The sequence below is a fragment of the Spodoptera frugiperda genome, chromosome 26 (genome assembly GCF_023101765.2).
Source record: "Spodoptera frugiperda isolate SF20-4 chromosome 26, AGI-APGP_CSIRO_Sfru_2.0, whole genome shotgun sequence".
In the NCBI taxonomy this organism is placed as follows: domain Eukaryota; kingdom Metazoa; phylum Arthropoda; class Insecta; order Lepidoptera; family Noctuidae; genus Spodoptera; species Spodoptera frugiperda.
The window spans coordinates 3,140,866-3,153,486 of record NC_064237.1 but is presented as its reverse complement, the minus strand read 5'-3'; the positions used below and the strand labels follow the sequence as shown (position 1 = coordinate 3,153,486).

General features: G+C 36.2%; 1 protein-coding gene across 1 annotated transcript; it reads left to right on the top strand.

Annotated features, from left to right (window-relative positions):
- The first annotated feature begins 1,281 nt into the window (after positions 1-1,281).
- On the top strand, positions 1,282-7,156 carry LOC118264488 (eukaryotic translation initiation factor 3 subunit B). Its single transcript, XM_035577009.2, has 10 exons — positions 1,282-1,465; positions 1,674-1,989; positions 2,347-2,533; positions 2,780-3,006; positions 4,564-4,740; positions 4,991-5,570; positions 5,664-5,782; positions 6,193-6,346; positions 6,563-6,671; positions 6,805-7,156. The coding sequence occupies exons 1-10, from the start codon at positions 1,339-1,341 to the stop codon at positions 6,900-6,902; spliced, it is 2,094 nt and encodes a 697-aa protein (XP_035432902.1). The 5' UTR covers positions 1,282-1,338; the 3' UTR covers positions 6,903-7,156.
- The last annotated feature ends 5,465 nt before the right edge of the window (positions 7,157-12,621 follow it).

Genomic DNA, 12,621 nt, shown 5'->3' with positions numbered 1-12,621 from the left:
ATATAATAAGTTACGATTTTGACAAATAAAATTTATTTGTAAAAATCGTTCATTTAATGAACGTAATATCACACAGAACAGTGTTTTTCCAAAAATCGATGTGCAGTATTTATCGCCAGGCACTGTATACAGTATACAGCTAGTTGAACACACCTATACGCAGCCCCGCAGTCGGTGCATGCGGCGTGACCTCAATTTTCATGTGCGGTGACCCGTCAGCCGTCCATAAATGCCACCTCATCTGTTACGGACTACACGAGATGTCGTGCTGTTGCAGCTAATTAAAAATGTTAGGTTTTAAATAGAATTAAGTAAGGTAATGGGCTTTAGCAGGTAGGTAGAGGTATCTATGTATAAAGTTTTATTTCTGTGTGATTAGGTACATTGATAAATGTGTGATGTTTAGATTTTGTTTATTTGACTTCTTTATAGGAGTTATTATAATTTTATTATCTAATAGGTACGTAAGTATGCGTCTTGGTATTTAAAGAATTTGTCGATAAAAAATTGCAAAGTAGGTATCTTATCTATAAGTAAGTTTGAGGCTAAGGCAACTAAAGCCTACATTGATGATGTATTAACTAAAAATAAGATATCTTACCTTTAGGAGCACATTTGTGTAATAGTAAACATGTGTTGAAAATGCATTTTCATTAAATTGATAATCTAGTGAACATAATAAATAGTAATAACTTGTACTTTTTTACATTCATTTATTTCTTATACTTTTGTTACATTTTTAAATATTAAATTAAAAAGAAAAAAATAAAACATTTAAAAATATAAAAAGCAGTAGCCCACCAGCAACGGGATAAATCCAAGCTACCGGTGGTCAGGGCTCAAGAGAGAGGAATTTCCGGACAATACGCGCCGTTATACATTAATACATTCATAATTATTATTTATACTATTTATAAAAGTATTAGTTTGTTTTTAGATAACTATAAGAACAAATTTGCAAAATTATAATACAGCAAACAATAATAAAAATTTAAAACTTAGACTTTTTCGCGCCATTTTTAGTTTTGTCTATGGATTTTCTGATGTCATACGACGTTTTGTACGCTTTCAATAGAAGTACTTTTGAAACATAAATTATTTATTAAAATAATGCTCTGGAGCAATATACTTCGTTAAATACATTATAATATATAATAATAATTATAAATAAGATTAAACATTATTATTTCTTTTTAAAAATCAATATTTTTTATCCGTAAAAAGTTTTTGGTACTAACTAAACGTAACTTCTTGACTCGCGAGTGAAAGTAATAAAATCGTTCTCTATGCTCAGTCCCTAATGGCGTGTCTTCCTGTTACACACGTTATATCGTCAAAATGGCTAAGAAAAAAGGAGACGAGAAAGTGAACCCACAACCTCAAAGTGATAATGAGGAGCCAAATTTTGACGAGGAGCCCGACTTCGACGATCCGGAGGGTTTCATTGACGATATTCCCGACGAAGGTGGGCATTTTACCAGTGACAAGTTTGACCGGCCATATGCGTCACCTACGCATTTTACAACTTTTCATTGATGTTATTGCTATTTTTAAAGTAATCGTCAAGCTCAGTGTGTGTTAGAAAGTGTAACTTGTTAATAACGTGAACTTTACAAGTGAGTTTTTCAGTGTCATTATAGTTGTAAAAACCTAACCTAACTTTGACGTTGCAGAGTTGTTGGCCGACCTTTTAGAGCAGAAACCGAAGGAATCAGACAGTTATGAGAACGTGGTCGTCGTCGACGGGTGCCCGCAGGTCGGACCCGAGCGACTGGAGAAGCTCCAGAGTGTCATAAATAAGATATTTAGTAAATTCGGGAAGATCGTCAACGAGTATTATCCGACTACTGAAAATGGAACCACCACTGGTTACATTTTCCTGGAGTACAGCAACCCTCAGAACGCCGCTGAAGCTGTGAAGGCAACAAATAATTGTAAATTAGATAAGCAGCACACATTCTTGGTGAATTTGTTCACCGACTTTAAGAAGTAAGTAATCTAAGTCCTATTTATCAAAAAAATTGGCGCTATTTATTCAAGGTTATTATGTAAGTTCATTGAGCTCTTGGCTATGGGATTTCTCCATAATTTATAGTGATATGTATCATGTTTTCCTGTTTTCTGCAAGAGTTATAGTTACACATCAATGAACTGTACATTATTTGTTTGCCGAACTGATTCCTGTGGTATTTATTTATACATGCTTTACTTATTAAAGTTTATGGCTATGAATATGCACCATTTTTCTTTATTGCAATAGGACAAATTACTCAAAAAACATGTTATCGTCAACAACAACAAAATTACAAAATAAATACCACATTCTTAACAATTTTCTTTCATCAGGTATTCAGACATCCCTAAAGAATGGGAGCCGCCAGCACCTCAACCATTCAAGGTCCAATCAGACCTGCAATGGTACTTGATGGACCCTGATGCGTATGACCAGTTCCTGGTGGGCATTGGTACTGGAGTGGCTCTCCAAGTATGGCAGAATGCACTGCCAGAACCAGCACTATTGCAGGAGAGACCTGTAAGTTGTTTTAAAGTGTTTATGTTGGACTTTTCATAGTGTGTTAGCAAGTTTGCAAGAGATGAGGTTGAATGAAGACAGCTTTGTATGTCATGGCTAAGATATCTTTATTGTTTATAATTAAACACAAAACGTTAAAAAAATAATGATTCTAAAACTAATAATTTATTGTATATTTAGTATCAGTCATGATAATTGTGCTAATTCACACTTGAAGTTGGTAACATAAACATTTCTATTTCTCAGAACTGGACGGAGACTTACGCCGTGTGGTCGCCATTGGGAACGTACTTAGCGACGTTCCACTGGAAGGGCGTGGCCCTATGGGCTGGCCCTAAGTTCTCCCAGTTCCAGAAGTTCTTCCACCCTGAAGCTCGGTTCATCTCCTTCTCCCCGTGTGAAAACTATATTGTTACTTTCTCACCGACTGGTGACAGGGGTGAAGATAAGAAACTCATTATCTGGGATATTAGGTAATATTAATTTTAATTTTTTTACTAAAATAATTATCATTATCATCAGCCGAGAGACATCCACTGCTGAACAAAGGCCTCCCCTTAGTCCTCCACATAGAACGATAAGCCACCATCCTGCATCCACTGGCTCCTCGCCACTCTGACGATGTCGTCGGTTCACCTAAAATAATAATAATTTTCGTAACACTTTACTCAGTAGTCACTTCTTTATTATTTACGAGAAATGAACAAGACCATTATTGATACATGTGTTAGGTTCAAAATCCTACCTAGACAGTTCAATGAATTGTTCCAACTCACGCAAACTGGTTTGTTATGTATTCCACGCGCGAACTTCGTGTGAGACAGAATGCTAACAGATTAATGTATACAAAAACTTGTGTTAGAGAGTGTCCTCCTTTTCATGCGGTTTGAAGTCTGTCTAGAATCTAGTACAGAACTAGATTTTCTAGTTCCATTACTAACATGATAAAAGCATCAATATTAACATTTTAGCTAATTTTTACCCGACTGCGCCAGAAGGAGGGTTATGTTTTTCGAGAGTATGTATGTATGTATGTATGTATAATTGTTTGGCACGCTCTACAGCCTAAACGGCTTGACGGATTTTGGCTTGAGAGGTGTCGTTGGATTCGTATTTACTGTGAGAGTGACACTGGATATATCAAAATAGTAAAAAAAACAAAATGGCGGATTTTTGGCGCCAAATTTGAATATTGCTCACTCTCTAGCCGGAACGATTCGATGTATGTCAGCTTGATAGGGGTCGTTAGATTCGTATTTACTGTGAGAATGACACTAGATACCTATAATTATCAAAACATAAAAATAATAAAACTAAAAGAAAGTAAAATAAAATAATGTAATTTAAAAAACTAAAAAACCCGACTGCGTTTCTTCATTATATGAAAATGAAAAAGCCCTAAAACAAGAAAGTCATCGTAAAATTAAAGCAGTCGGGACCCATTCTAGAAAGCAAGCCGTATGTGCCCTCACTAAGTCTTCATATTTAGAATGGGTCCCGACTGCTTAAATTTTACGATGACTTTCTTGTTTTAGGGCTTTTTCATTTTCATATTATGAAGAAACGCAGTCGGGTTTTTTAGTTTTTTTTCATAATAATAACCACCATTCTGTTTCCTTGACATATAAGAGAAAGGCATTATTTATTTAATTGAATAGAATAGTACTTATACCAATTACACTGCACAATACAACACATGTGCAATTTAATGAAAAAATAAGGAACTTTGTACACTTAATTATTATTAGGCACATTTACGAATTATACTCAATTCTACAGAATAGATGCTTCACGACACTTTTTTATGCAAATTAGTTTCATGTGGCAATTAGTTTACTAATGCCTGAATACTCAAACGCTACTCAATTTTAAGATGCTCTCAAATGTAGTTCTGTCACTATCAATTCTTTCTAAAATGACAGAGACACAATATTTAAGTACAACTTAAAATTGAGTAGCATTTTAGTATTCGGGCGTTAATGTGTCAATTATGCTAATTTCTTTACTAAATAGTTATCTTTTTCAAATAGGACGGGTCTAGAAAAGCGTAGTTTCCCGCCGCCAGACGAGTATGTCACCTGGCCCGTGTTCCGTTGGAGCAAGGATGACAAGTACTTCGCCAGGCTCGGCCAGGACATGCTCTCTGTGTACGAGACGCCCAGCTTCGGCCTGCTCGACAAGAAGTCCATTAAAATCCCAGGAATCAGGTAAGAGCCGCCATTTTGATTTAAAAACGTAGCATCGAATTTTATTGTTGTTTGAGTTTGTATGAAATTGAAGTTACTGTGTCAATAGTGTTTGTGTTTACACAAATCGATTGTATGTAGGTTGCAAAATAAATGCATTCCAAACAGTAAACAATTGTGCCACTAGATACTTTCATTTATGATATACAAGCATGAATCATGCTTTATTGTAAGAGAAGTAATTTTTATGTTTGTTATTTTTCATTCACAGAGACTTCAGTTGGTCTCCCACTGACAACATTGTAGCGTATTGGGTAGCGGAGGACAAAGATGTACCAGCTAGGGTAACACTTCTAGAACTCCCCAACCGCACGGAAATACGTTCCAAGAACTTGTTCTCAGTAGCTGACTGTAAGATCCACTGGCAGAAGAGCGGAGACTACCTCTGTGTGAAAGTAGACCGTTACTCTAAAGTTAAGAAAGACAAAAATGAAATCAAGTACTCAGGAATGTACTACAACTTTGAAATATTCCACATGAGGGAGAAGGAGATCCCGGTAGACTCGGTAGAAATTAAAGAACCTATTCAAGCATTTGCTTGGGAACCAGTTGGTTCTAAGTTTGCTATTATCCATGGTGATCCTGCTAACATCTGCATTAGTTTCTATCAAGTGAATACTGGTCAGGCACCAACTTTGTTGAAGAAGTTCGAGAGACAGCCCTTCAATCACTTGTTCTGGTCTCCGTCCGGACAGTTCATAGTTCTTGCCAACCTTGGACTTACTGGAGGTGCCCTGGAATTCTTAGACACTAATGATTTCACGATCATGAATGTCTCGGACCATTATCAGGTTAGTAAACACATTCCTTTAATGACATTTACATGTCAATAAGTAATATCAACAATGTGAACAAAATGGCTAATTGAAATCCTCTTTCCTCAGATGTCTGGCATCGAATGGGACCCGACTGGTCGCTTCGTAGTGACTGGCGTGTCTTCACTCAAGAGCAAGATCGACACTGGTTACTACATCTGGTCCTTCCAGGGCAAAATATTGAGGAGGTTGGTTTATTGCTTTGTTATCATTGAAGCTTTTGTTAAATGTATCGTAATCATGAATAAATATGGTCTAAATCTAAATGATAAAGCTTATCTATGAGTGCACTATTAGAGATTTAGTTGTCATTCGTAATTATGGCGCAATAATGTCATGGTATGTTTGTTCAATTAGCACCCCTTGAGTCATGAGAATCAGAAATGTTGTTGATTCTTTTTACTTTATTATTGGTTATTATTATGTCACTTACAATTTCAATGACTAAAGACTAGGAGCCATTTGCTAAACCAACCATACTACTTTGGAGTAAGCCAAGACATTTTCATAGAAATAAAAGCCAATTTACTGAAATTTCTTCTAGTTTCTAATGGAATTTGACAAATATTCAACGATATAACAAAATTCGTATTTACAGAGTAATGAAGGAGGGCTTCGCGCAGTTCAACTGGCGGCCCAGGCCCCCGACGTTGCTCTCGGAGAAACAGCAGAAGGACATTAAGAAGAATCTTAAGAAATATTACTCACAGTTCGAGTCTAAGGACCGTATGCGCAGTAGCAAGGCTAGCAAGGTAAAGTATTGACTGAAAATATTTGCTTTTACAGGGTTTACAGCGTTTTAGCGCATTGTAGCCAAGTCTGATTTAGAATATGAGATCTATACTAATTTTCGAAATTATCAAGAGGTTCAATCGTGTTGGTCTTATTTTATGATGACAACTATATAATGTATGATGTGAAGATTTTATAAAGATCATTTATTTATTGTTTGGTTGTTCGTGTTATAGGAATTGGTGGCTAAGCGTACTGAGCAGATGAAGAAGCACATGGAGTACCGCGAGGCCAAGGTGCAGGAGTGGAACGAGCAGAAGCCGCGCCGGCTTGAGCTCAGGAATTGTACGTATCATTTTTAGCCTGATGGTAGAAATCATCCAAAACGATTTTTTAGTAAAACTAGTGAAAATAAGACTGTCTATTTATGTGGAATTTATTACACATCTTCATACTAACTTATCTGTATCATCCGCAGACGTTGACACGGACGGTATCGACGCGGACTCGACGGCGACGACGGTGGAGGAAGTAGTAGAATTTTTCGTGAAAGAAGAACAAACGGTCATCGAGTAGTCATCATTCCGCTCAAACGTTAGAGGTCGGCGTACCCACACCGGCCTCCGATATACTCCGAAGACGGATTATAATACATTTTTAATAAACAGACCACATAATATACAGTTTTTTTATACCTTCATCCCGCTAAAGTCACAAAGGCATTTTATACGCGAGTTACATTATGTTCAGTGTAAGATTTCGGTTGATAAATTATACAATAGGTAATGTTTATAGAAATCATATTAAATTGATATGTTTCAAATGGAAAACTGCCTTTTAATACCTGTTTGTATTTATTTTTTGTTACATTTTATTATTTTTAAGATGATGGTATGAAATAAACAATGATAACATCCAATAAGGGCGAATTATTTATGAATACAGCCTAATGAAGAGTTGGAGGGAGTGAGTTACCTTAACACAAGAAGAAATTAAAATTACTTCATAAATATCTATAAGGAGCGTCAATTCCGTACATTGAAAATATTGAAAAATAAATAGCAGGGGGTGTTACTGGATCGATACCAAACCCAAATACATATGTGATTAATTTTTTTGTGTCTGTCTGTATATTTAGGCATCACGTGAAAATTAACGGTTCTATTTTGATGAAACTTGGTATAATTATACCTTATTATCCTGGGCATAAAATTGGATACTTTTTATCCTAGAAAAATACGTAGAAAAAATATCTTAATTTTTCAGATTCATACTACAGACCACGAGCTCAACAGCAGTAGCTGAATAGAGGGATCTCCTTAATTATTATGGGCCTCGCCGTATTTGGGTCCAATACATATTTATAAGATATCATTGTTAGAGTTACTCAAAATGGAGAAATAAAACATCCACGCGAAGACCGACATCCGCGCGGGCGGAACATAGTACTTAATATTTACAGTAACATCCCTGCAGGCTACGTGACCCTTGATGATTAACGTGCAATTCCCGAGGCACAAGTATATTGCCGACCATATGGGAAAATTACAGTGCAATTAAATGGGTTCATCGTCGGAACTTCCACCTAACAAGTTAAATGCGACAACTTTACTATTTCACACGTTAGACCAGTTGAACAGTACGCGCATTTTCACACGCTGTGCTCGGCTCTTACTGACCATACGGTTAGTGTGATGGTTTATAGTCTATAGCCTTCTTCGATAAATAGATTATCCAACACAAATAAAATTATTCAACTAGGACCAATAGTTTCTGAGATTAGTGCGTTCCACCAAACAAGCAAGCAAACTTCAGTTTTTTATATTAGTATATGCTCGTATAACATAGTAATGTAATAGAAGAAAAAAATATGAAAACGTATAATTCGTTACAGGCGCAACAAATAGCGAATCACTTCCAATTTGAAATAATTACAATAAAACCTCGAAGGTCGTATTTGATTCAAACTCATACTGAATTACTGATTCAATCGCAAACCGCGAGAATGTTGTGGTAAAGTGAATGGAGCTTGGAAATGAATTAATGATGTGGGAATCGAAGAATTGTACATGTTTGTAGTTATTTACAAACCATTAAATATTTACCAATATAAAAAAAGATAAGTACGTGGAGAGTTCTACTATTTGTCAATAGATGGCGCTGAGAGTCATTTTTATCTTGCCACGTAACCTTCCGTGCGCGAGTCTGACTATTGTTACTTTGTAATAATATTTTTTGAATCTTGAAAGGGTGAGCAGAGACACAAATCAAATGTATCTAGAACCTACTACGGTACTACTATGTTTAGGTGGGTACTTCACTAGTTATGGTATTCTTCCTACTTAATAGGAACAGACTGCACGGTAAGTGCGATAGCTGGGCAACCAGCTGCTGCCCAGCGATGCGGGTTCGATTCCCGCCCGAAGCAATTCTTTTTGAGATCCACAAATTGTTGTTTCGGGTTTGTGTGACATGTGTAGGTATGTGAACTTATATGTTTGTAAACGCACCCACGGCACAGGAGAATATCGAAGTGTGGGGCAAAGTTTAAAAAATAAATAAATGTCCATTGGTCTTTTCAATATTTCTCTAACAATCATGTATCTACATATCTAGTACTTGGTTGGTAGGTAAGGTAATAGATAGTACGTAACACTACAAATGACAGAGAAAATACACACACAAACACAACCGCAGTAGATAGTTAGCAGTCGTGGGCTCTACAAATGCGGGCAATGAATCGGTACGTTTCAATTAGCGACGCAGTTCTACCTGGTGTAGGCTATCTGTGGTAATAGGTACTACCGAACGTATACGTACACGGTGTCCTGTAAATAGTGCACCATTTTGTAAAAGATGATAGGTAGCTGGGATCAAAAGGTATCTACTTAAACAACACAATACCTATATTATAATCTTTCATCAAAATCAAACTTAGGTAGGTAGGTACTTACCTAATATTCTGTGATTCATGATGTATCCACTCGTACAAATTGTTGAAGGTATTCAATATTAGGTAACTAGATACCTACAGTTCGTACCAGGACTCTACCTATTTACAAGTCAACACAAAATGAAATAGGCCAAACCTCTCAAAAAACCAACAGCAAAACATGTAGATCTGTGCAAAACGAAAAAGAGAAAAACATAAACTTTCCTATCACAACAACGTATGTCCAGTTGTCCACATACACAGGTCAAATGGATTATCGTAGATGCCCGGCTTCCACTGCCATTGTGTACGCAAAAACTGGCCCATTTCCACGGCCCGGTCAACGAAGCCAACAAAACTAGATTTATTTATATTCCCCACGTCGAAGATAAGCGCCTTCTGAATCGTCAACTGTACTGTACCCTTAGTATGAGTTTACTTTATTTTTAGAGTAGCCTAAACGTGATTGCGTTTGGCGCTCTGATTGGACGGCTCCAATAAACCAACTAATCAGGGTCCTTCGTATGAGTTTGCTTTACGTTTAACGAGATCGAACCGAGAGCGCGTTCGGCACTCTGATTGGTTGCTATATTCGAGTCGGCCCATCAGAGCGCTCTCGTTTCGTTTTAGTTCAGCGTAAAGCAAATTCGTACTAAGGGTACTGATTGGCCGGCTCGAATAAACCAACCAATCAGAACGCCGAACGCGCTCTCGTTTCGATTACTTGAAACGCAAAGCAAACTTATACTAAGGGTACTGATATAGGTCGAAACCTCATCAAGCTCGTGACCTAATCACCTCGAAAAAGGTTTAATTGCGTCTTCTTTCAAAAAAGACGATCTATCTTTTCTCATAAGAAAGTAATTACGACTGTCGCGTTTTTTTGGTAACTCCAATTTATGGCAGTTGATTTGGATGTCGATTATCCGTCTATTTAAGTAGATATTAATTATTAATTGGAGTAATGCCACGGTCTCACAGAAAACCGACGTGAAATAACGTTTGCGTTGTGTCAGTGAGGTTACCGGAGGCCCAATTCCTTCACTTCCCAATCCCCGATTCCCCCCTTCCCAATCCCCGTTTCTTCAATAACCCTTAAATTCAACAAGCAAAGTTGCATTGCAAAGTCTGTCACCTCACTGTTTCAAGTGTCCATAGGCGGCGGCGATTGCTTACCATCAGGTGATTTGTCTACTCGTTTTGGCTTATTAAAAAAACAGGAGACAACCGAATGTGAACACCACATTTTGTGGAACAATTTCTATATAAGATACATTTTCAGACTCCGAGCTGTTGCTGAAAATTTGAAAACCTAAATATGTATGTTTGACCAGTTTTGTGTCATGATGAAAAATCATCAAATGACTGCACCCTGGGTGGGACAGACGGTGGGACGCGAATTAAAGTACTGACTAAAAACCACTACGTGCCAATTTCTCCTCTATGCTTTTTTAAGGGGAGAAAATCAATCATGCTTTTTCCCGCCTTGGGCGAGGCGCGAGGGAGTGTCAGACTCTTACGGACTAAAAACCACCCTGTTCCTACCTCTGCCCTTCGAGCGGGAACCCCGGTATGCTAGGGCCACGGCATTAATGCGTAACCTCGTCCGCAACCACTGAAGGACGCTTGAGACCACATAGCAGTGTTGTTGACGTTTCGACCATACTCAAACACAATACATATGACCAGTAAATAGGCTAGTTTCCTACTAATAATCAACACTTTTCTCGGAACATAAAAAACTATATTTCTATGTTTTTTTTAATGAAATAACGTAATGGCACCAATGATCGACAGTTTTAGAAGGTGGTGTGTTTGTTTCTAAGATTACGAGTATTTTATTATGTTTTAAAATAAAAGTGACGTTGTGTACGATAAAATATGTCCTTGAGATATGAATAGGCTATATTTTTAAATATGATGTGGACTAGTATTAAAACCAAAAATAATAAATATTAATAAAATCCCCAATATTCGACACTAGAACTCCAATAATCGACACCCAGTTATCGACAATTACCAGTTATCGACACCCAGTTATCGACAATTACCAGTTATCGTCACCCAGTTATCGACTATTACCCGCAATGAGACAGTAGACTGATTTGATACATTAGTTAGACCGTAATCAAAAGGAACAATTCAGTAAGTATTAATTTATTTGTCTTTTATGTTTAGGTACTCATACATTGTTTTTATAAAATTTGTCAAGTCTAATAACACTGACTACAAACTTTAAAAATCTTCACCAAAATAAGCTTTAATCTTGAATACTGTTTTATTTTGATAAAACTATACACTCTGACAAGATTAAATAAGTACAAATTAGGGAAATCAACAATAGTTACATATTTATTAAAATTAATTAATTTTATTTAGTACTTGGCCCCATACTACAACCAATGGAAGTTCTACGTGTTATTTTGTCATGAAGAGTAATTCTTGGTACTCCGAAACGTTGCGCAGCACTTGCTATCTTTTCTCCATTCTTAACAGCTTCAACTGCTTTTTCAATCTGGTCGAGAGTGTAATTTTTTCTCAGAGCCATCTGTAAGAATCAATTACCTATTACTGGTAACTTAAATATCTACCAATTCGGCAAAGAAAAGATGACCGTCGGTCACCGTATTCTCTTGTTAAATGTAACAAATAATTAATGAAATTGCAATGTGTCGAAATGGATAAGTATTTACCTAGTATTCATGACCTTTGACTTAAATTCAATATAAGTACTTAAGTCATAAAAAATTAAGCAATTATTTTTAATTCAAATCCAAAAATAATTTATTTCACAGTTAAACAAATTTTATTTTTATAACAGAAAGAATTATTATCAGTGTAATATATTTAATGTATAAAATACCTACTAAATTTAGTTTATAAAATGTATGTTCATTATTAAATGTAGTTTTTTTCTTGGATACATCTGTATGAACCAATTATCGACACATTTCAATCCCATTAATCGACATCGTGTCGAATACTGGTAACTCTACTTTGATCAACCTAATTTAAATATCTAACAATTCTGCAAAGAAAAGAGAACCATATTCCGTGGTTACACAAAAATAATTTTAATAAAATTATTATCGACACTCGTCGATGATTGGAGCAAGTCAATTTCTGAGGACCAGTAATCGACACCGGCAATTTAGGTTAAAAAAATAACCTCCTAACTTTTTTTATAACATAAATCGATCTTATCATTCCCATAATACGGCTTAAAAACCATCAAATTAATATAAGTTTCAATATATGAAAATAATGAACATATTTTGTACTTACGTTCTTACAGAATCCGCTAAGAAATGCCGTTATTTTATGAGGAACACTAGCCAAACTAAGTTCTCACACGGCCATTTG

Excerpts from the sequence above, each read along its gene's own strand:
- LOC118264488 (XM_035577009.2), top strand. The coding sequence starts at position 1,339 with ATGGCTAAGAAAAAAGGAGACGAGAAAGTGAACCCACAACCTCAAAGT. Across the intron at positions 1,990-2,346 it reads TTGTTCACCGACTTTAAGAA|GTATTCAGACATCCCTAAAG; the intron begins GTAAGTAATCTA and ends TTCTTTCATCAG. Across the intron at positions 6,347-6,562 it reads GCAGTAGCAAGGCTAGCAAG|GAATTGGTGGCTAAGCGTAC; the intron begins GTAAAGTATTGA and ends TTCGTGTTATAG.